Here is a 25,936-nt window from a genome sequence, read left to right on the forward strand (position 1 = left end):
AAAAATGTAAACTTGTAACATTGAAACGGTTCTATCTTAAGCCAAGTTATTGTTACTACATAGTTTCAACATAAACTAAATATTACAGTACATAAAAGAAGATAGTGTACTGCCTGTAATATTAATGGTACTTACGGTACTAACACAATCACCTTGGCTCAATTTGGATTTAACACATGAAAAAGTAAATGTTACTCATTGGGTGCAGGTTGATGGTTTTCACAACCTTCCTTAAACAGATACCCAAATTATTGATATTTACCTTAAGTTGTCTAACATTATCAAATTATGAAAAGAAAACATAATTTAGCAAATTAAAATATAAATTTTAATTATTAAATAAGGATTACATAATACATTAAAAAATAAAACACGTTCATATCCAAATCTTTCTGTAATTTATTTCCCTATTCCCCCCCCAATCGATTTGTTTTCTCTTGAAAATTCATTAAAGAATTTCAGAGACTCGGCATTGCACAAACCTCAGCAGCATCGGCTATCCACCAAATACACTGGTGTGCAAAAATTAAGCACGAAGTCGAAAAATTAGCATATCAGCTGAACGAAGAGGCAGAGCGGACAGAAAGACAAATCAGGAGATTAAGTAAGGTAATGTACGGTAGCACATGCGCAGATATGCAGGTAGACGTAATGGGGGAGTGTCTGAGTAGTATAAAGCATGTTGTCGGTGTAAGATCAGTATTTCTGGCAAAGAGATTGCACGCCATATAGCAGTTAAAATCACACCGAGTTGCTGCCTCAGCGAGAAATGGCGAATAATCAATCTGTTAGACGACATCTGGATGCTTTTACCCGAGTTCGAATCATTGGGAAGTTGGAGGAAGGCCGCAGTGTGACAAGTGTGGCTGCAGAGTTCGGAATTGCTCACAGCATCGTTTCACGACTTTGAAGACAATTTCAAACTACAGGAACAGCTATCCGGGGGTTTAGTAGTGGTCGTCCACGAGGAACCACACCCGAAGATGACCGGTATATTGCCTTACAGGCCAGAAGAAACAGGCGGCAGACAGCGGGAGAAATCGCTAGAGACACGACACAGGCGACTGGACGACCGATATCGCGTTTTACCGTGGCCAGAAGACTGCACGGTGGTGGTCTGTTTGCACGACGTCCTGTACGGTGTGTACCTCTAACGCCTGCCCATCGGAGAAGGCGTTCTCTGTGGTGCCGGGAACACCGGAATTGGAGAGACAATGAATGGGGACGAATACTCTTTACAGATGAGAGCAGATTCAGTCTGAGTAGCGATTCTCATCGCATACTCATCTGGAGAGAGCGGGGAAGCCGCAATCATCCCTCGAACATCATTGAAAGGGACAGGTATGGAGGTGGCGGTGTTCTCGTTTGGGGAGGCATCATGCTTGGTAGTCGTACATACCTTCACATCTTCGACGCAGGTTCAGTCAACGGGACCCGTTATTGTAACGAGATTCTTCTTCCATATGTGCGTCTTTTTAGAGGCGCTATGGGTCCGCAGTTCCTTTTCATGGACGACAATGCACCATGTCATCGAACAGTAGCTGCCGAACAGCTCTTATAGAGTGAGGATATTGAACGTATGGATTGCCGGCACGATCTCAGGATCTCAATCCCATCGAGCATGTATGGGATTTTCTAGGCAGACGCTTGGCAGTTCGTACCTTACCACCAGTAACGATTCCGGAGCTTCGATGGGCGCTGCAAGACGAATGGGCAGCAATGCCTCAACAACTCATTGACACCCTCATTCTCAGCATGGGCAGACGCTGTGAAACCTGCAGTCAGGGAAGATCATATCCCCTATGGATGTTTCTAGCTGGACACCCATCACAGGGATGTTTCGGCCTTCAGTCGCATTGCGCTCCATGCTACGTTTTCAATAAAGCTTCTTTTTATCCCTCTGATTTCTCTTTTAGTAAGTGTTGCTTACATTACTCATGTCCTTACGTATTGGGGATCTTACGGTATTAAATGTGTTGATTTGGAAAGCTTTTGTACAAAGTTATATTGAAAAAACCGTCTCGTCCTTAATTTTTGCACACCAGTGTACATTTACTTGTTGTTTCCTTTAGAAATTTTTTGGCAGAATTTCGTATTCCTGAAGAATTTTCACCGCAGTTTCTTCCATTGTTGGCAAATTCCAAAGAGCGTATTTTAAAATTAAGGTAAAAAATATAACAATTTGTTTATAAAAATTATTGGAACTTCGAATACAACATAAAGAATGTATACGAAAATGGCGACATTGCCCTATTAAAGGACTGTTACGAGCATGGTTTCCAGAGTTCAGCATATTTTAAAAATGTGACGAGTTCTACTGAGGTGGTTACGAGTAATAAATTAATAACATTGTAATATGCTCTTTTCTATGTGCATTTTTAGCGTTATGAATATAAAATTTTTACTTATAATTAAAACATGAATATGCTAATTATTTATTTTTCCTCTTATGTAATTTTGATAAATTAGCCACTATTTATTTTACATCATAAGTTATCCTCAGACTAATTTTAAATTTAGTTTCAGTGTGAATTTCTTTTGTTCTCTGCTTTCTTATTGATATGCCTCTAGTCTTCTGAAACTCTTAGTGGGCATTTGATCTTCGCTCTTGCGTAGAATTTAGAATTCTACTAAAATTTTGTGAGAGCAAAGATCAGGTGCCCACTTAAAGTTTCAGGAGACTTCCGGCATTTTTTCTCCGCTGGGACCACATTTTATGGAAAACTGAATTATAACCAGCTTGTATATTCCAGTCCAGTTTGTCCAGTTTGTCCAGAGTTTGCAGAGTACTTGATCTTCATTACATCTCTTTTTAGTAAATATGCATTTTATATGGTATGTCATTTAAGAAATAAGCTTCGAATAGGATGAATATTTGCACACTTTACTGAATTTCCAAAGTAGATACCAACAGCAAAGAGAAAATATTTTCCAATAGCAAAGAGAAAACAGTTTCGAAGTGTCTAAAAGACTATTGAGAGGACGCCATTACAAATACATAAATTTCATGAAACAATGGCATTATTTAAAAATTTTCTTTCGTAATTTTAGTTCTGATATAGGAAAATACACATTAAGTAATTAAATGTGGATATTAATGTACATGTTTGTAGAGAAACAAATATATAAATTTTAAGAAAATTTTGCATGTTTTCTATTTTGGAAATAATACTGGTAAGTTAGGAAAATTTTCTGTACTGAATATATGTGTCAACGAAATTCTTTGGAAAAAGCGGAAAGTTAATAATAATTTCGGTACTTCACTAGAAATCAATTGTTATAGATTAACAACGATTTAAAAATTAACCAAGAGTACAACAAAATACATATATGTAAATTATTTTGGTAATCAGTTATGAACGTTTAAGTAGGATATATCCAGAATCTTCAAAATTAGTAATGAAACGTTCAGTTTAATCTCTGAGATTTTAATAAAGAAGACTCTGTAATAGTAAATTGCTGGTTAAAACTGTGCTAACAGAAGAGAAGAAAATTAAAATATTCGCGTGATATATAGTAAAAAATGAAAGCATGGCCCGCCGGTTCCGCAATGCAATACAAGGTGTTAAGTAAGAAAAGTTTCTAAATTGAGTTTTTGTCACATACGAAATGCTTTGAAAAAGCGAAAATTAGTAATATACTCGTATTAACGCTGGACTAAGAAACAAACTTTCAAAGATAATCAAGTGGTATGAAAATTAATCAAAAAGTATAACGTGTACAAAGTTTCCTTCGCAATAAGTTATGAATTTTTTCGTTTCAGTAGAGTGAAGTCAGAAAGTATAAATTTGGTAATGAAACATTCATTTCAGCCTTTAAGATTTTATTAAAAAAATGCAATAAGCACATGTGTGCGTTAGTAAAATTCTACTTGAAAAATGAGCTTTTTGGGGAAAAAATGACTTTCTTCTCATAGTCACATGATATGTAATACAGTAAGTTAAACTATAATACTGGTTCAACAATACAATATATTAGTTATGTACGGTTAATTGTTCATTTCCAATATGATAAAGAAGAAACTTTCGAGTCAAAGAGAAACATATTTACAAAACAATGATTCTTATCTTAGTAATTTAAATTAAAGCGTTGATGTTTCTTACGCAAATGAGATATTTTCTTAGACATGTTTCTAATGAAATTAGTATATAAATTTCTTTTAAGAAAGAAAAGTCTTCACGAGAAAAATCTATGACAATACATGTCAGTGATTTGGGATAACTTAGAGAAAATATTCTTTATGAGCTTGGTCAAAAGGCTCAGTTACGTTCATGCGAATACATCAGTGTCAAAGAAAATTAATCTATTCTGGTAATATACTAAGATAAAAATTCTTTTCTTAATTTCTGATTCAGCCTGATAGTGTTGTTGAAGTTAAATCTTCCAAATGTGTAATAAAAAGTTATTCAATATAACGATATAACTGTTTAATAAAAACTTGTACCCAAGTCTTTACAAGGCGTTGTAAAAGATAAATAAGGAAATGTTTGAAAATTCAATGATTTGCAGTGGACGTAATGTAAAAAGTGGTAATATTCAAAATGTTCCAAAGGTTTATGAAAAAACAATAACATCCCAGTCATCCGAAAATAACTTCCGTCAAAACTGTAAATTTTATGTCCAAAATTTACTTGCGATACAGGAAAAGAAACATTAAAGGATTCAAAATGAAGATGCTCATGTAAACTTTACAGAATGAAAAATGTACAGTATTTCAGGAAGTATTGACTTAACTTCTAACTTGTTTGTAATTTTGATAAATCATATGTAATGAACCTATGTGAGACACGAAATGAATTCGGGTGCGAAAATAAAAAATAACAAACATTTAACTATCTGGCAATGAATAAAATTTCATTGGAAATGTAATAGCATGAAAAGTAGAAAAATATATCTGAGTGGAATATCTTTATGATAATTTCTGAATGTGTTTGTTTCGAATTGAAATACTTAAAGGCCCCTAGGCTAGTAATGAACTACTAAATTCGGTCAGTTTTCATCAAAAACGCGGCAAGAAGTTCTGCGTTTTGACAAAATGTTACTTAAATTGCCTAGCTTCGTGACTTCCCTCAGACATTGGCAAGACCAACGGCTGTCTGAGCAATACAAGATAATTATGTGTTTAATAGGTTACTTCAAAGATATTAAAGAAATAACGTTTAAGGAAGCAATATGGACATTTTCCAAGAAAAAAATGTTCTCTCGTGTTCTTTCGGTTATTATAATTGTGAACAAAATGCAAAAATTAAGTAAATACGTAGATAAATCTCAGGAAAATGTAAATTAACACGAAATGTTTTCTTAAAGTCTCTGCTAATGGAAAACAGTGATCGTAATAAATTTGAAAAACAGCATAGTTCATATATAGGTGCATCAAAATTTTGCTACCGATCTACGAATTCATAAAAGTTAGCGAAAAACGTAATTTACCTCATTCGCTTGCTTACGGTGTAAGGATCTTAAGTTTTACTAACGTTTATTTTATTTAAAAAAAACTTTACTATACTTTCTTATTTTCCACTTCCGGCCAGAGTTAAATGCGTTAACTTGTTTATGCAAATTGTACTTGCTAACGCCCAAGTATTTAAGTTGTGGCTTTTTGCCAAGAGTTAGAGAGAGGAAGTGAGCTGCCTTGCCACAGCATTCTGACGAGTTTTCAATCAGTTGCTGCTTGCCTTTAAGGCCAGAGGTTTAGTCCTCTTGATATTTAAAACGTACTGTAGTTTCAGCAGTTTGCGTACTACCTACGTAACCTTTTTAAAAAGGCCAGTCTTAGTGTTAGGCATTTCTATACTAATTCAAAGTTACCTTTTAGTTAGTAGTTTTATATTTTTACGTTCAGACCACAAGTGGTTGGTCTCTGTATCCCGAAGTACGGGAGCACCTGTAAAGTAATAGAGAATAAAGGGTTCAGCATACCCTTCCTGCTTGTGTCGTCTATTCCACACATACTGGAACATAGCTTTAGTAAGCTCTCTGTTCCTATTCAGGATACGTTATATTTCCAAAGCAAGTTAAAAGACATACAAGTCCTGACAGTGGCACCCGAAGAAGAATAACCATGGCCGAGTTTCAAGAAGAATTTGAGGTGCCTGCAGCATCGGCTCAAAATCCAGAAATGCCAGCTGCCACCCTAGAAGGATTTGGATACATCGTCCAGACCATGCGCGCATCGATGAAACCAGCAGCAAGCTTTGACGGAAACTCATCGGTGTCCAATTTTTTGGAAAAACTGGATGACCACTTCATGTTATATCCAGTCCATGAGTTCCAGAAAGTCACCTTAGCTACCAGAGCTGTGGGGGGCCAAGCGCTTAGCTGGTTCAAATGCATCGGAAAAAATCTCTTGTGTCAAGTGGGAAGTCCCACCTACACTTACGAAAATTTCAAGACCGCCTTAGTAAAGGCCTTCTCTGTCGTAAGAAATCGTGCCAAACTGGAGGCGGAACTCTTCAGCACATACCAGCAAAGAATCGAAAATCTCTCAAGCTTTATTTTAAGAACAATACACGTTTTTAAACTTTGTATGGAAGCCAGCAGGATCCTGAAATAATCTAAGTAATTTTGCCTAGGTTACTTCGCCAAGTACAAAACTTCATTGAATTAAGGAATCCAACGACGTTGGAAAAGTTATTTGAGCTCGCAATCCAGTTTGAAAGTAGAAGAACGGCGGACATTGAAAGAAGACGCCAGCACGAGCAACGAAGCCAATTTGGTGCGCTAAGACCACAGCAGAGGCACAATCACGGCTACGGAAGCAAGTTGAATCAGTGGTTTGAAGGCCAGCGGAAAAAGAAGGAAGGCCTGGAAAAGAAAAAAGAAGATTTAAACTAAAACGGATTTCTGCTGACGGGAGGGTGCGGAAGTCCGAAGGCCAAGAAAATCCCTCTTCCTTCAAGCTCAATACGATGATTGTGAAAAATTTGGTTCTTCCGAAGATTGAAGTATTGGTGAACAATAATCCAGCCACCTCGCTCCTGGATACAGGCGCGCAGTGTTTCTGTGTGGCAGAAGATTTTTTTAGGAAATACTTTCGTAAATATAGAATATATAATTCGGATAATACGACAGTGTTAGCTGCCCAGGGGGAACGATGTAAATGCATAGGTAAAGTACCACTCTACGTCCGTATTAAAGACGAGCAGGTAAAACTTATGTTCTTTATCGTAAAAAATCTGCGAGCACACATAATTTTAGGGATAGATTTTCTTTCAGAGGCCGAAGCAACGCTTGATGTTAACCAAGCGTCCTTTAAGCTGACCATGAAACCAGTGCTGAAAGTAAAAAAGGAATCCTCCCACATTAAATCTCCACCACCTGCCTACGGAAGAGCAAGAAAAAATTCTCCAAGTGGTAAGTGAATTTTCTACTTTATTCAGTGATATTCCTGGATTTACCCAAGTTACAAATCATGAAATCGATACAGGAGATTCACTGCCAGTTCGTCACAATCCATATCGTTATAAAAAGAATAAAGAAAAAATTATATAGTGGCACACTCGAGATATGCTAAGTAAAAAGATCATAACGCCAATCTCAAGTAGTTATGCCAGCCCGGTTGTTCTATGTAAGAAAAATAACGATTACCTAGTTACACACCCAAAACGGTGGCGTTTCGCAATTGACTATCGCAAATTGAATAGCATTACTAAATATCCGGTATATCCGTTACCTATTATTGAAGAAATTTTAAGGAACATAACTTCTACAAAATATATGACTACGTTAGATTTTACATCCTGGATATTTCCAAATAGGCGTGAAACCAGAAGATGTGCCTAAGACTGCTTTTATAACTAAGTCTGGCACTTATGCATTCTTGCGTATGCCGTTTGGCCTTTCAGGGGCACCGACAACATTTCAGCGATGTATGGACATTGTGTTAAGACCTGTTCTAGGAAAGAACACATTTATATATTTAGACGATATCATTATTACTAGTGATAATTTGGATCAACATATAAAAGATTTGAGAGAGGTGTTTTCATTATTAAATGAGGCCGGTCTAAAAGTTAATGTTGAAAAGTGTAAATTTGCAGCCACTGAGAATTACGATATTTGGGATATAAAATTTCTTAGAAAGGAATCGAGACGGACAAATAAAAAATAATTGCAATTCAAAACTGTCTGCCGCCAAATACGGCGAAGAAGCCGTCTTCTTTTCTAGGACTTTGTTCATATTATAGGTCCTTTATAAAACACTTTGTAACTATTGCTGAGCCATTGTTAAAATTAAAAAGGAGAAAGATCAGATTCTCGTGGACGGCCGAAGCCAATTGTGCTTTTGAAAAGTTAAAACAAGCGTTAACACAAGCCCCTGTTTTGAAATTTCCTGAGAACAACGAGAATTTAGAAATTTCGGCGGACGCTTCGGATTATACTGTAGGAGCAGTACTTTCCCAAAATAAGCAGCCCGTGGCATTTTTTAGTCGAACTTTAAATGAAACTCAAAGGAATTACTCCGCGACATAGCGAAAAGCACTTGTAGTTCTGTTAGCAGTGCAGAATTCCGAGTCTATTTTGGAATGTGCGCCAGTAACAGTGTATTCTGATCATGCGGCAGTAACTAGATTATATTCAGAGAAGAACTTATCCCCAAGGTTAATAAGATGGGCACTCAAATTACAGGAATATAATTTGATCTTTAAACACACGCCCGGAAAGGAAAATGTCGTAGCAGATGCCCTATCAAGAATAAAAATATATGAAGAAGGTAATACTGTTATGGTGGCAATTTTCACAGCATATACGATACATTCTCGGGAAACTGTAATAACCGAACTGGGTAAGGATCCGGAATTTAAAAATGTATATAATTATTTAAAAAATCCTCAAAATTTTAGCCACCAAGATATTGTGGCGATAAGAAATAGGGCAGCCAATTACAAACTGTATATTATTTTATACAAAAATGGTCTATTATTTTATACAAAAACTACGAATAATAACAATGAATTTCGACCTGTTATCCCAGCTACTCTCAGATTAAATATACTGCAGGAATTGCATGATTCGCCGTTGACATCTCATGGTTGTATACGAAAAACCATCCAACGCGTACGGGAAGCAGTTTATTTTCCTGAGCTGCAAAAGTTAACAAGGGTGTATTTCCAGTCCTGCCCAACATGTCAAACAGTTAATTATGTTAATTTTCGCCCGGCCGAGTTTCTAAATAGCATTAGATCAGAGTTTTCAAATGAAATAATTGGCATCAATTTATTGGGCTCTTTCCCGAAAAGTCAGTTAAATAAAAGTCGGTATTTCCTTGTTATGGCTGACCATTTTAGTAAGAGGACCGAAATTGTTCCCTTAAAACGAGCCTCTGCGAAATTAGTTACTGATTCTATTTTAAATAAATACATTTTAAAATACGGGGCGCCCCTAAAAGTTATATCGGATAATGGTCCTCAGTTCGTAAGCAACATTTTTGAAGACATGTGCCAAAAACTGGGCATACGTCATTTAAAAATAGTCCCGTATCGGCCGCAATCAAGTATAGCGTGTAGCGTTGCGCGCCTCCAACTTGCACGCAACCAAGAGGTGACTGTAAAAACTGGATAAAAGACAGAGTCTTGTTAAGGGTTTAAGTCCCTTTTTATTCAACGTAATAAATTACAAGTGCGTGCTCTTGACGCTCACAAACTGCGCCAACTCGGCGGTCAAATAAAAATAATAACCTGAAAAGAAACTAAAGACAAGACTCTAACTACGAGGCTCTCTAAAAGTAACTAACCTCACCGCGTTTTACAATACCGCTGCTAATTCAGCAAACTTGAAGATCACGTTGAACGATTAACAATACTTCCAGGCAAGCACACAGGCCGAAACGCGGGGTTCTTCAAAATCTGGCCAACTACCTCCGAGCTCGTGAAGTAAGAACAGCACACCTTGAACTCGTTTCCTTTCTATTTAACTCAGAATACTTCCGCTGATAATTTGAATCCTTGCGCATTCTACTAAAATTTACATACTCTGGCATTGGCAGTTCCAGGGGAAAAGTAAGGCTTGACAGGAAAGGTAGTTTAAACTTAAAATAAATGTTAGTTAAAATAAATATAAACCCTACATTTGCCGCTGCCAGAATTTGGAAAACTTGGAAGCAGGTCCTACAAACGACCTGTTGTAAGTTTCTATAATTCTGAACTAACTCTCGAGAACCTCGTTTACACAAAAAAAATCTTATGTAACAAATTGTATACTAAAATTCTGTGTATACTTATAACTCTCTCTTTTTACAGCAACTTTTCCTGGAGTTCATCAATCAATCTTGGTCTTTTCCTTCCAGCATCTGGAAGGAATAAGTATCAGTATCTTTCTAAATACATTATAATTTACACTTTCTTCACACAATAAATTTTTGTTTTTAAACGATTCGTTTTCCTTAGTTATTGCTTAATTCACATTCATTCAATTTTTCAAGCATTCATTTAACTTTACCCTGGCTCTCCACCATGTGTGGTGTCAAATGGGAATATTCGTGTTTTAGTCTTACAACACTTCCCCTAACCACCATGATTTGTTAGAATTCAACGACCAAATAGACACACCTTACTCGACATTCTAAAACTCAATGAGCTACTTTAACATTCTTAAAAATTCAAGTGTAGGTGGAGAACCCTACAAAACACATTCATTCTAACTTCCCCCTCATTCATCTTTAAACATGCAGGCTTTCGCTCTAAAGCAGGGCTTCTTAAACTTTTGTCATTCACGACCCCATTTATGATTGCGAGTTTCTTGACGACTCCATACAAATATAAAAGAAAAATAAATTAATATTTTTTGATGATTTATTTATTAGGTAACAATATACATATACATATGAAAATATATAAGTTTAGAATTCGTTTTGAAACATACAAAAATCTAAAATTAAAAATTGCACAAAAAATTATAAAATTGTATTTATTATAGTTTCAAAAATAAAAGTGGATCCTGACCGTCTTAATTCTCTCGAATATATTCAAGTAGTTGCGTGGTAAGTATTAAATTAAAGTATAAGTAAAAAATTTAATGAGATGGATGTGCCTGTTTTTTATTGCATAACAAATCAAATCTTGGTGGAATGTTTGAAACTGCTGGACGTAAGACCTCTTCAACATTTTTTAACGCTGAACGATATTGGGATTTAATATGTGTTAAAGCTGAGAAAGTAACTTCACATAAATATGTGGTGTTGAATGGCAGAAGTACATTTAACGCCATATCAGCGATTGTGGGAAATTCAGTTCTAGTTCCGATCCAGAATTCAGTCAAGGGCTTTTTTTTGAAATTGTAGTTTTAAGTTTGAGTCACTCGAAAGCTCAGCAAATTCCTCTTGAGCTTTAAGTGGCAGGTGATCAATCTCACTTAAGCCAATCCAAAACGGCTTTTGAATCCAAACTATTTTTTGGAAATCAATATTTAATTTAAAATATGTCCGGAACTGTATTTCTAGCGCTTTTAAGTGATCTACAATAATTTTTGCAATAAAAGTTTTACAATGAATTTTCTCGATTACAAAATTGTCGACACTGGAAAAAATATCGAACGAATTTTTTTCGACCCTACTTTTCCAAATGTTGATCTTTTTAATAAAACTTTCAATTTTATCATTTGAAGTAAATATATCGCAATATTTTCCTTGAAGAGACAAGGTGAGATCGTTTAACTTCTCAAAAATATCTGACAAATAACACAGCTTGGATAGCCATAAGTCATTTTGAAAAAAAGCAGCAAGTTCACATTTTCGTTCGGTTAAAAATATTTCGATCTCGTCCTTTAATAATAATAATCTTCTTAAACTTTGACCTCTTGACAACCATCTTACTTCTGCATGTAATAACAAAGTTGTGTAGTTGGAATCCGTATCCTTACAGAGATTTGAAAATAAGCGACTGTTAAGGGCGTGGCTCTTAATAAAATTTATGATCTTAACAGCATCCTGAAGCACATCGTTCAATTCTGGTGCTAATTTTTTTGCTGCAATAGCCTCTCGGTGAATAAGGCAGTGAGTAAAAGTTATATGATCATAATGAGCAGCTTGAAAAAATGATTTAAAACCAATATTTTTGCCCGTCATCGCTCTTGCACCATCTGTGCATATTCCACAGCAATTTTTCCATTCTAAACCTTCTGCTTTTAAAAATTCGTCAACTTTACAATATATGTCTTTCCCTGTAGTATGGTCTTCCATAGGACGACAAAATAACAATTCTTCCTCCACGCTTTCTTTATAAACGTACCTGACATATACTAACAACCGAGCCAATTTAGTAATATCAGTTGTTTCGTTCAACTGAATTGAAAATTTTGGGCTTTCTTTAATTCTTGTAATAAGTTGTATTAATTGATCCTTGTTAATATCAGAAATTCTATTCGAGACAGTGTCGTTCGACAAAGGAATTTTTCGAATATCATCGCCATATTTTCTTCCATGTAGTATTTCTACCATTTTAATAGCAGCAGGTAACACAAGATCTTCTCCAATGGTGAACGGCTTTTTATTTTTAGCAATACAGTATGAAACTTCATATGACGCTAGTAAATATTTTTCATTAACAGTAACAGTAAATATTTTTCATTAACAGTTTTTCAAAGATTTTCTTTTCTTTATTTAAAGATTTCAACAGTCTTTCAAAATATTCTTTTGGTTTATTGACATACGAAACATGCTTTGATTCAAGATGTCTTTTTAATTTTGATGGTTTCATACTCTCCGAAGCCAATAATTCATTGCAGATCAAACAAAGAGGTTGTTCATTACCCTCACAATTTTGAAATGTAAAGCCAAATTGAAGAAAAGACTCATCATATTTTCTTTTTCACACATTAGATGCCTGTTTTCCAATACTTTGTCCTGCCTGAGAAGAGTTTGTAGCATTATCATCTGCGTCATTACCATTCTTCTTTAAGTTCAGCCATTTATCCATGGCCAAAAAGTATTTTGATCCTAAAATAAAATAAATATATAAAAATAACATATTGCAGATAATAATTGATTTATTAATTACCGAATAAATAAAAAAACTAAAATCTTGTTACGGGGGACACTGACAATTGACCACACTAGAAGAGCGTCAACACTCCACTAATTCACATTACAGTCAGTGTAGGCTAGTTTACACAAGCGTTTTAGTCAATGCGAGTTACGGAATATTATGAAAATTCGCTTAAAAAGCATAAAATTCACAAATTTTTCAACGGGTTTTACAAATATTTATGCGCGCTTTTTTATAAGAGCCCCACAGACCGGTTTGGTTAATGCGTATTTGCCAGCGCGTGTATTGAATCATTGTTTAGCTGCAGGTTGCACGTGTGTACGCGCGCGCATTCCTCCCTTGTGGGAAGTCAGCGGCGCGCGGTTTATTCAACATGTATGATACCGACAAACGCACTAACAATGTATAGCCACAGTATAATAATAGCGATCATCGATCGTTTACTGCTGTCGGTGGAGATAGCTCAAAACCTTCAACAAATGCGCGTGTCTAGACGCTGCAAATCCACTGTATTCCGCCAACTCTAGTGATGTTATAAAATGGTATATATATATTATATATAAATATTTGACATTAAAATCTCTCGCGACCCCAGAATTTTGCTACGCGACCCCAAATGGGGTCGCGACCCATAGTTTAAGAAGCCCTGCTCTAAAGCATGACTTTATCTACAGTTTAATACTTAAATTTTGAATTCATTCCTTTTGAGCATTTTACTTTTAGCATCTAAAATTTTATGCTTCTAGACTAAATTCTACTTTTACATAACATTCAAGTATTTATGTACATTTACAAAATTTTAATACATATGATTTTTACAATTTACCATAAAATGAATAAGAGAAATAAATTTTTACTTTACTCATTCTTCGCCAAGCTGGCGGCACTGAAACTAAAATTCTTATTAATACAAGAATACGAAGTTATTTTTATCTTCGGCCAAATTTTGGCTTTAACATAACAGAATTAGTCTTTCGACCAACAGAAAATGCTTGTTCTTAGTTTTTATACTTAACCCTTTAACTGCTTAAGACGTGTTTAAACGTTTTTGGAATTTCTTTAAAAATGCTTAAGACGTCTTTACACGAATTTCAAATCGCACTAAAAATGCTTAAGACGTGTATACACGAAGTCCGAATTTCGCGAAGATTGCTTAAGACGTGTTTAGACGACGCGATCTAGTCTTCCTTCCCCTACCTTTCTGCAGGCGGCTGTCAGTTGACACAAAGGTCTTAATAGGGTGTGAAGTCTCTTTGAAAAGAGCACTTCAGGAAAAAGTCCTTAGAGTGAAGTATCTTTGTCAGACAGCAGGTATGTATTATCTGTGTGCCGACTAATAGTTTGCGAAAGAAGATAAATCGTTTTACAACTGTTTGCCTTCTGGTACTTTATACAAATGAAAGCCAAACAGGATCCGACGTTGTTATAGTACATTGCCGAATTTTAGTAGAAACAAAAAAACAAAAAAAAAAAAAAAATAAGAATTGTAACAGAGGACGCCTTTATGCCTATATGTTATAGAATCAAATATTTTATTTTTGTATTGAAAAATGATTACAATTTCTGATTCGTCAGGAAAAAATATAAAATGTTGCAACCAGCTTTCTTGTTTGCCTTCGTATTTCAAATGCGCGTTATTATAATGGTATATTCTTCTTTTTACATTCTTAAATGTTAAAACTGTGCTTTCAGCATGCCTGAGTTTTGTACTCGTATGTGTGGCTCTATGCTCCGTAGAAATGGCGAACTGACATATAAAATTTATATGAATGTTGAAAGGAAGATATTCTACTCGAAACTTCAACTAAATGGTATAAATGAATACGCAGAAGGAATTTCTAGAAATATTTGTTTTAAAAATTTTATTATTAAGATTTTAAATCCAAAATGTCTTGAAATCTAAAGAAAAAAATATGTAATCCTTGAAACATTTTTGGAAAGAAATCTATCGATATAAAATCTCTTAAAATTAATGGAGTGTAAATTAATTAAAACAGTTAGTGTACGGAAGGGTTAGATATACTCCGCACAAAAAATTACAGTCAGAAGATCAATTATTTAAAGATATAAATTAATTAAATTAAAAGAATTGAAAATAAATTAACATCTGTCCAAATGTCAATGCTAACAGCAATAGCACGGATGAAAGTTATTCTTTAAATTCCGAACTTAATTCATCCGTCGGTACGCAATGATTGTGTCTTTGCGATTACTTTTCTTATAGATACTACAAAAGGCCGCCAACGAAGTAGCGGTAAAATCGTTGAATACTAAATAGTTTGAAGCGGGTTCAAATCCTGACGAATGGATTGCCTGCATAGCAGTTTTAGCGAATTTTTCCTGCCCATGCTTAATCTGAATATGAGCCAATTTTAGTTAGCTTTTCATGATGACGTGCCTTGATTACGAGTCCTCGCTCGGGTTGTGTTTGGTTTGGCTTGTTAGATTATTAAGCACGTGAAGGCGATCTGTCTAAGGGGAGGTATGCTTTCGTGACAGATTTTCTAAGGGAAACAATCTTGCACAAAAAGTTAAAACCATAAAAACGCCCATGCAATCAGCTTGTTCACGGGGGTTTGAATGCAGGTCAAACAACCAGTATGTTAAGAGAAGCGATTTCAAGAATGTTTAATTATTTTGTTTAGTTTGTCATAAGCTAAATAAAGTAATTAAACATTCTTGAAATCTCTTCACATTACTGAAATGGCAATAACTTCGAATTATACTATGCTACCACTTTTCCTCTAATATGAAATTTTGAACTTTTCCGTTATCGGACAGCCCACCAGCGACTGAGCGGAGTCTAACGGAACTGTCCGGGTGTTTGAATCCCGGCAAACGGGCTGGTTGCCAGGATGATATTCTTAGTTTTCCATATGTGTAACATGTATGCAAGCCAATTTCCGTTAGGCAGTCCTCGAACGAAGACATCCTTCACCTTAGGCAAATTACCATCGAGTACTTTGCCATAATCAAATAAATCTTTATCCATAACATGCTTCAAATATTTTTATGTTGATAAGTTCATGCGCCAAAGTTGGCCCCCGTTGAATGAAATATGTTGTTTATTTTTTCTTTGTTTTTTATAACAACAATGTTCTTGTTTTCAGAATCAGAATTATCAATAAAATTCTTTTAATAATATGCGATTCTATTTTGTTTTTTTGTTTAATGAAAAATTAATTTAAGCGACAAATCTCTTACATTTAGAAAAATTTTCAATTTTCGAAACGAGTTGCTGTCAAAAGCGCATCTTCTCGTTGCTGCATATATTTATTTAAAGCAAACTGCTTGGCGTGTGTGCTTTTATATTTGAAAAGATTCAGAGAATTTTCAACAGGGAAATAAAGTTATTAATTTTACTGAATTTTGTGGATTCTTTGTGTTTTGAGGTAAAAGTCAAACTATCAGATATGTGATAACCTTAAAATGAGCAATAAATAAAATAAAGGAATGCAAAAAACAAAAAATTCTGAAAAGCAAAGTATAATTAATGATATTTTATCTTATGTTTTCAAGGGAAAAAATTACAATGAAATAAGCTATATCTCTTAATACAAATATGAATTATCCTAATTAAAAAATTAACCAACTTTCCGTAGAAGAACAAAAATCATGCAAAACTTTTCAATATCTTATAAACAGCGAAATAAGCAAAAAATAACATGAAAGCAACTCAAAAAACATAAATTTCCGCGCAGAATTTGACTCCACAGAACAACTTTATCAAAAAAAAAAATTAATAAAAATATATTATATTTATATAAAAATGACAATGAAATATGCCAATCTCTTAAAAACAGTGACATAAGAAATACGATGAAAAATTGTTGCCAAACCCATATTTCTAAAAGAATGAAACTATTCAAAATGATGCGATTTCATCAAAAATCTATCAACAACAATAAGACAGGAAAATTGTTGCCAAAATCACATTTTTAAAGATGTGAGATCTGAGAAGAGTACTCGGAAGCTTCATTTAAAAAATCTTTTAAAAATACAAAATATTATCATTTTTCCAAAATTCTTTTTGTAAAAGCATTCGCAAGGATGAAAGTTTAACGTGTCCAAAAATCAAAGAAAAATAAACTGTACATTTTTAAAAATAAACTTTTTTAGAAAAAATCTCATTGAAAAAGTGTTAAGCTCCCTTTGTTCAATAAATTCGTATTTAATCGATTTATTAAAACACGAAATTTATTTTAAGTTCGTAAAATAGCTAAGTGCCTACGTTTCATGGCGATGTGAAAATGGAGTGTGTAGAGTAAAATCTCGCTTTCCTATAGCCTATTATGTTTCAAAATGACACGATTTCGTCACAAAACATGAAATAAAAAAAATTCGAATTCGAATTTCGAAAAAATCGCTTCGAAGTGCACTGGCTCTTGTGTAGATGTACCTATGTACCAAATTTCGTAGCCGTGGGTCTATTAGCTTACGCGCAGCGCGAACGAAAGCACACAGACAGACTCTTTCTTTTATTATATGTAGAGAAGATATGTAGAGATAAGATTGTTTAAGGGAAGGTAACTTTTAAGTTTCGCAGCTGTACCCCCTGCGGCATTAAGACGGTCATCACGGAGAGTCTATCCTTTTGCAATTCTCACCGAACAATATTCAGTAATCAATCTCACTTAGCGGAATCATTGAAGTAAAATTCTGGGAGGGATGGGAAATAACAAAAGAACTGCTTGACAATTTTCAGAGGTTTAGGGTTATTTTCGCGACATTTTACGGGAATTTCGGTCCAAAACTAGCGACAGTTTTAAAGGGATTCGCAGAAAATCACTCGACAGGCTAAGGGTTAAAGAAAATAATACTTTCGCCTTAGCTAAATAAAGTAAAACAAAACTAAGTCTCAACCGAGACATATTGACTTTCGTCAAAACATAGAACTTCGTACTTATGCATAACATTTCGGAACAAAAGAGAAAAAAATTTTATAGAAGATTTTAACTTATCTTTGAGTTTTCGATGCTTGAAACTCCGTCATTCTTTTGTGGCAATATTGTTCCCAAGTTATAGGTTTCATGGACGTCAATCTTCTCCTTACTGACCTCCGAGTGTCGTCCACATTAGATTTTCTTTTGCGTCCTCTGCATGCTGGCCTCTTGGCGGAGTAATCGTCTGGTTGTTGTCGTTTCCGTTTTTCCATGGGACGGCTGGTCTTGACTTCCTCCGGTCTGGAGTCCTTCTTGAATTTCTTCTGTTCCTGGTATTTTTGTTCCTCCTGTTGCCGTTTCAGTTTCCGGAACGGCGGCCTTGCTGGCACCTGACTCTCTGGCCCTGGGCGCGTTCTCCTTGATGTATAATTTCTCCTGCGATCCGTTGTAGGTGGTGTTTTGCTCTTTACCACGGTTTCTTTACGCGGTGCATCTGTATTCTTGTTTTTCTTAAATGCTGGAGTTTGAAATTTTTTATTTTTTATTTTTGATACCGTCGTCCGGGTTATAGAAGGGATAGGTCTCTCTTCAGTTCTCTGCTTCTTGGGTGGTGGAACAGTTGTTGTTATCTCTGGGCCTTCTACTTCGTTTAGACTTGAGTCCTGCAAGAAACTTTTAAGGATTTCAAAATCATTTGGATTATAGTATTTTTTCACCTGGTCGGGACTTGCTTTACAGATCTCCCCTCTCTCGTTCTTAAGATATAATACGACACCTTTGATTTCCTGAATTACATAGGGGCCTTCAAATTTTGGAGCTAGCTTTGTCGTAAAATTGTCTGGGGCACTTGATAAAGAAAATTTCCGCTTCAATACTTTATCCCCAACTTTAAAATCTGCTTCACGGCGTTTTTTATCATAATAAGTTTTTTGCTTATTTCTTGCCGTATCCGAGCTTTTAAGCGCCTGATCAATCAGTTTTTGCACATCTTTCTGCTTAAACTCTTGCTCTCTTTGTTGCACAAAGAATAATTTATCTAAAGGCGTAATTAACTTTCGGCCTAAAAATAATTCTGCTGGGGTTTTTCCCGTAGTATCGTGATTTGCCGTTCTTAAAGCATAAGCTAATTCATTTATGTAGCCATCCCAGCGCTTGTGATGTGTGCTCACGTAACTGCGAATTATTTTTACTATGTTTTTATTCACTCTTTCTGCTATGTTTGCCTGTGGTCTATACGGAACCATTTTGATATGGCGTATGCCAAGTCCATTGCATATGTTTTCAAATATTTGACTAAGGAATTGTTTTCCGTTATCGCTAATGACTTTTATCGGTGCACCGTATTTTAAAATGTATCTGTGTAAGAATGCATCTGCTGCAATTTCCATGTTTTCGTCCCCCTGCGGGAATTTTAAAACAGGGGCATTGATGAGCGCTTCTTTTAATCTTTCAAAAGCTGTGTTTGCTTCCGCTGTCCACGTAAATTTACCTTTCTTTCTTTTGATTACTAAGAGTGGTTCAACAATATTAGCGAAATCTTTTATGAAAGACCGATAGTAAGAACATAACCCAAGGAAAGAAGAAAGTTTCTTGGCGGTGTTGGGCGGTGGGAAATTCTTGATGGCTTTTATTTTTGAATCTTGCGTTTCTGTACCCTTTTGCGAAATTTTATAACCGAGATATTTAAGTTCTTTAGTTGCGAACTTGCATTTTGAGGCGTTAATTGTAAGACCGGCCTCTTTTAATAATTTAAAAACTTGTTCTAGATCATTAATGTGTTGTTCCAACGTACTACTCGTTATAATTATATCATCTAGATAAATTAAAGTTGATTTTCCTAGGACAGGCTTTAGAACAATGTCCATAGCTCTCTGGAATGTTGATGGGGCCCCACACAACCCAAAGGGCATGCGTAAAAATGCATAAGTGCCCGATTTTGTTATAAACGCGGTTTTATGTACGTCTTCGGATCTCATAGCTATTTGATAGTAGCCAGACGTTAAGTCCAAAGTAGACATGTATCTTGTCGATTTGATCTGCCTAATGATTTCCTTTATAACCGGCAAAGGGTAAACTGGAAATTTAGTAATACTATTTAGTTTTCTGTAATCGATAGCAAACCTCCAAGCCCTTTTATCCGAAGGAGGAAACTCGTTCGTTTTCCTACATAGTACGACTGGACTCGCGTACTCACTATTTATGGGCGTTATTATTTTATTCTTTAACATCTCCTGAATATGTTCTTCGAAGATTACGTCTTTTTGTTTGTCGTACCGATAAGGTTTAGTCCTACAAGGTTTTTCGGCATTTACTTGTATCTTATGCGTAACTATCTGACAATTTCCCGGTTTTTCTGAAAACAAGTTAGCAAAATTACTCACCACTTGCTGGATGGCTTGCCTTTCATGGTCATTCAGATGGCTAAGGTCCACTTGCGGTGTCTCCACAGGTTCCACCACCCTCTGGTCCCTCTCCAGCACCACGGAACTGTCTTGAAAATTCAATTTGGCCCTCTCGGCCCTTAAAAACTCCATACCTAAAATAAGAGAATTTTGCAGATTTTTCACTACAAAAATTAATACTTTGAGGCTTTCCTCTTTTACCTGTATGTTTAATGATAATTTCCCGATGCAGTGACATGTTTTTCCTTGCGCCGCTATAATTTCCGTATTTTTGGTTTTGAATAATCGTACCCTATAAAAATTCTTTTTGAAGAAATTTTCGCTCATAAAATTCCCTTCTGCTTCTGTATCGATGAGGGCTTCTACTGGTACATCGCCAACCAGGACTTGTATAATTGGTAGATGTGAGTTTTTTACGATGACCGTATTTAAATGTCTTTTTGAGGGTTTTTTTAAACATCCGGGGTCTGGACCCTCCCTTTCACAGGCCCCTCTACTCGTTTAAAGCTTTCCTTTCAATCTGTGCCTTCTGGGTACGCGGATGTTTATTTTCGAATCTTTGAGAATACGTTGCCCCTCTAGCTATTACCGCTATTCTGCGATTTTGAAACTTCACCGCCAATTCGAAGAGCTCCGGCAATGTGCTTGGGTTTCTAATTTCGAAGTAGTCTTGAAAGCGGGTAACAATCTTGGTAAGATTATTTCAATAATCTCCGCGTCGGGTTTCTTCCCATACAGCATATCCGTCAGCTTAATTTTTCGTAGAATAAAGTCCGTCAACTCTTCTATATCCCGTTGATAGAAACTATATAGTTCGGCTTTCAGCCTTGCTCGATCTTTCACTATGGGGAAGGCCTTTACTAACGATTTTTTGAAATTTTCAAATGTATATGTCTGGCTTCCAAATTCTCCTAATAAAAATTTGCCTATATTTTCCCACCATAGCGCGGCCTGTCCTCTTAGTGCGGATGTGGCGATGGCAACTTTTTGTCTTTCAGGAACAGGGTAGAGCTGAAAGTGGTTTTCTAGACCTTCTAGAAATACCGTCACCGAATTTTTTCCGTCGAAATGGACGTTTGGCTTGATTGACGCTCTCAAAGTCTGGACCAGGTATCCAAATCCTTCCAATTGGCTTGTCATTTCTTGGTGTTGTCCAGCGGCTTCCATCCAATTTTCGGCCACTTCAGTTCGATAAGAGTTCGGGCGCCAATGTAGCGTTGCGCGCCTCCAACTTGCACGCAACCAAGAGGTGACTGTGAAAACTGGATAAAAGACAGAGTCTTGTCAAGGGTTTAAGTCCCTTTTTATTCAACGTAATAAATTACAAGTGCGTGCTCTTGACGCTCACAAACTGCGCCAACTCGGCGGTCAAATAAAAATAATAACCTGAAAAGAAACTAAAGACAAGACTCTAACTACGAGGCTCTTTAAAAGTAACTAACCTCACCGCGTTTTACAACACCGCTGCTAATTCAGCAAACTTGAAGATCACGTTGAACGATTAACAATACTTCCAGGCAAGCACACAGGCCGAAACGCGGGGTTCTTCAAAATCTGGCCAACTACCTCCGCGCTCGTGAAGTAAGAACAGCACACCTTGAACTCGTTTCATTTCTATTTAACTCAGAATACTTCCGCTGATAATTTGAATCCTTGCGCGTTCTACTAAAATTTACATACTCTGGCATTGGCAGTTCCAGGGGAAAAGTAAGGCTTGACAGGAAAGGTAGTTTAAACTTAAAATAAATGTTAGTTAAAATAAATATAAACCCTACAAGCGGAACGGGTCAATAGAAACATAGTTAAAATTATTCGTAGTTATGTTAAAATTTTTCATGAAAGCTGGGATAACTATGTCAATGAATTAGCTTTCGCCCTTAGGACCGCCAAACATGACACGACGGGCAAAACTCCTGCTGAGTTATTTTTAGGCAGAAAGATTATAACGCCGTTAGATAAATTATTTTATGTTCAAAAAAGATCCCCTGAATTTCAAATGGCAGATATACAAAAATTAGTTAACGAAGCAAAGAGACACACGGAAGTATCACAAAGAAAACAGAAGTTATATTATGACATGACTTAGACTCTATAATTGACCGAGGTACTGCGAAGCGCAATGTTGCCGGTTCCAGAATTAAAGCCCAAGGGCACTTGACATAAATAAATCCGGACGTGGAGAAAATCTCAGATGAGAAAACGGAGATAAGGGGAAGAAGAGAAGTACCAAAAGGAGCAAGACAATCCAATCGGACAAGTTCGCAAAATGTGATGAGCGATCATAGCTTTCAAGGAGGACCCAAGACAATGGAAATCAATAACAACAATACGAGAAGATACACTACAGTAATAGTTCCAATGACAAATTCAAATACAATTAAACAACATCAATCAGTAGTGCTAAATATAACACAATACAAAACAACTATACAACACAATTTAAATACAATTATTCAACGAAGCTTCAGAAGAACTTCAATCAAAATTAGATGCATTGGAAGTATAAATAGCTAACAATTGAGTATCTAAGTGAAAACGTTGTCGCCTCCTCCCATGAAGGTGTGAGCTGCAAGTGGTCTGACGCTTCTATCTTCGAAGAGAATTTCATAATTAAAAACTTGGGAGTAATTAACAAAGTCACATTGCACAGCTTTGTTGAAGAATTTTTCATTAGATCTTCTGATGTAATCTGGAATCGTCTCAAGTTTTAAGTCTTTGTGTAAAAGTTTATTGCGGATAAGATAGTGTGAATCAGTAATAATGCGCAGAAATTTGTTTTGCACTACTTGTAATTGATGCAGTTGAGTTTGAGAGACCGTGTTCCAAGCAGGAGCAGCATAACAAAGTATCGGTCGAATGCAAGTGGTATATATATGTTTTTTAGTACGCAAGCTAAGATTTGAATATTTTCCAATGACCGGGAGAAATCTGCATATTATGCCCATGGCTTTGCTCTTGACACTATTAATGTGATTAGACCATGTGAGCCTTTGGTTCAAAATAATTCCTAAGTATTTGGCCTTTGTGACCAGAGGAACAGCTTCCTGAAAAAGGTAGAGGTCTTTAAAAGCAACGTTTTTCTTAATTTTGCTAAGAATTAAAAGTTGTGACTTGCTAGCATTGATTTTTACTCGACAATTTGTGCACCAGTCTTCTACGGCATAGAGGTAATTTTGCATTTAGTCTATTGCATGATTAGCTTGAATGGATTTAATTGCAATCGCCGTATCGTCGGCATAACATGCTAACAGAGAGTAAGCATGTCCAAACCAGGGTGAGGAAAATCTGATATGTAGAAAAGATATAGTACTGGACCGAGAATACTTCCTCGTGGGACGCTGGATCTTATAGGTCTTGAATTGGATTTTTCATTTCCTTGAGCGACGAAGAAAGTGCGGTTCTTCAAAAAGGAGAAGATTAGAAGAATGAGCTCTTTAGGAAGTCCCAAGTTGATAAGCTTGAAGACGATTTCCCCATGCCAGACGCGGCCAAAGGCTTTTGCCACGTCCAGCATAAGGAGCGCAACACTTTGCTTGTTATGGAATGCAGATCCCACAAATTCTACAATTCTTACTAGTTGTCGAGTAGTACTGAGGTTTTTTCTGAATCCGTACTGATCATTAGGTAACAGGTGAAGAAAAGGTTCCAATCTAGTGAGAATAAGTCTTTCATAAATTTTACCAAGGCTGGATAACAAACTGATAGGACGATAGCCATCAGGCTTGGTCACATCTTAAACCCGGTTTGGGAAGAAGAAAGATCTTGGCTTGCTTCCAAGGATCAGGGAAATAGTTGAGAGTAAGACAAGCGTTGAGAATACTAGCGAATTTACTGATAAGTTTTCTAGGTACGTTACGAAGCATTTTATTTGTAATTTGATCACTTCCAGGAGCTTTTTTGATATTGAGATATTTAATAATATTATTAATTTCCATAGGAGAAGTAAGCCTTGGGATGTTATGAGCCGAAGAAGAATGAAGCCAGGAATACACATAGTTTTCCAGAATATCTTTAAAGGTCTGATTCATGGGCTCCATATTAGGAGTAAACTGCTTTTCCAGGTATTCAGCGAAAATATCGACTTTATCTTTAAGTGAATAGGCAATTTTATATCCGTATGAATAGGTCTATTATTAATACTACTTCTTTTAAGATTTTGAAGATACTTCCACAGAGAACCATCATTAATATTAAGTTTAGATATAAAATCTTCTCTTGTTTCCTTTTTAAAATCAGTCATAAGTTTCTTGATTCTTCTATTAAAAATATTGATTTCTCTTTTAAGGGCAGGGTCCCAGTTACGGTGCCAAAGCTTCAGCAATCGGTTTCTTTCTTTAATGTCTCTGATACTGCGAGGAAGTCGAATATTATTGTTAGTTAATTGAATGGTAACTGTAGCATCTCTGAAAGCTTTCAGTATACTGTCAGTGAAGATTTGAATGGCAAGATCGATATCCTGTTTGGTAGAAAGTGAAGTGAAAATAGGAGGATGTTTGATTAAGATATTGTGAAAAGTAATCCAGTCAGTATTATTTCTGGTAATAGGAGGGTCTTCTTTAGAAACACCAAGAGAAGAAATGACAGGTACATGATCAGATGTAAGTTCTGCCTTCACTTCCAAGGAAATAGGGATAGAAGTATTTGTAAGGATAATATCCAAGATGTCCGAGAGATTTGGAGAGGCAGGACGATAAGTGGCTTCAGAAGGTACATGTAATGCGACAGGATGATTGCAGATAAAATTATGCATAATACGTCCATTGGTGTTAGAACGACGACATCCCCATTCGAGGTGCTTAGCATTCATGTCTCTGGCAATAATAACTTGCTGATCTTCAGGAAGTAAGTTTTTTAACATATTTTCAGAAAGTCGGTTTCGTGGTGGATTATAAATAGCCGTAAAATGGATGGTACCAAATTGTGGGAGTATAACAGCAACAGTCACACTTTCGAATCCAGAAGCAGAGTTTGTCGAGACAAGACAGGATCGCAGAGAGTTTTTAACAAAAATTGCAGCTCCTCCTCTTCTTTGTGAAAGTCTATCACCTCTGTAGGTGCGATAGTTAGCAATATACAGTCTATCGGCAGGAACAACATGTGTTTCAGAGATCATGCCAATATCTATGTTATGTTCTATAAAAAAGTCCGAAAGTTCATCAATTTTGTTAACAATGCCAGCAGCATTCCAATAGGAAAGTTTAAGCGAATCTGACTTATTGAATATGCTGGTCAGAATTAGTTTCATCTGATACTGTATTAGTGGCATTTTGACGGATGTTTTGCGCAAGGAGTTGTATTCCTGAGTTTTTCAGGAAGGTGACTAGAGTATTAAGGTCATCAAATATCTTTTTTGCTTCTGCAATAAGATTTGGAGAAGGATTGTTATTAGCTTTGATGGCTACAGCAAAAGACTTATTGATAATAAACCTATCAGCATATGAGTTGATTTGTTCTTTTTTAGCTTGCTTTGGAAACTTTTCACAACCTTTAAATGAAGCTGTGTGGTCTAGACCACAATTTGCACATTTAGCAGGTGCATTCTTGTCTTTTTGACAGGTTCTTGAGTCATGGTTATCACAACATTTAACACATCTAAAGTCATTGTGGCAAGCAGCTTGTGAATGGTGAAATCCTTGACATCGGAAGCACTGGACTGGGCCAGAGTGTCCTT

General features: G+C 35.9%; 1 protein-coding gene across 1 annotated transcript; it reads right to left on the reverse strand.

Annotated features, from left to right (window-relative positions):
• Nucleotides 1–11,248: 11,248 nt before the first annotated feature.
• On the reverse strand, nt 11,249–25,378 carry LOC146992823 (protein FAM200A-like). The gene is made up of 3 exons (XM_085808801.1): nt 25,180–25,378; nt 12,833–12,931; nt 11,249–12,519 (listed from the first exon to the last, which is right to left on the reverse strand). Exons 1-3 carry the CDS (start codon nt 25,376–25,378, stop codon nt 11,249–11,251), a joined length of 1,569 nt encoding a protein of 522 aa, XP_085664927.1.
• Nucleotides 25,379–25,936: the final 558 nt, after the last annotated feature.

The sequence above is a fragment of the Stegodyphus dumicola genome, chromosome X2, assembly GCF_044657685.1.
Source record: "Stegodyphus dumicola isolate Sdum_Otavi_A_Nest chromosome X2, ASM4465768v1".
Taxonomy (NCBI): domain Eukaryota; kingdom Metazoa; phylum Arthropoda; class Arachnida; order Araneae; family Eresidae; genus Stegodyphus; species Stegodyphus dumicola.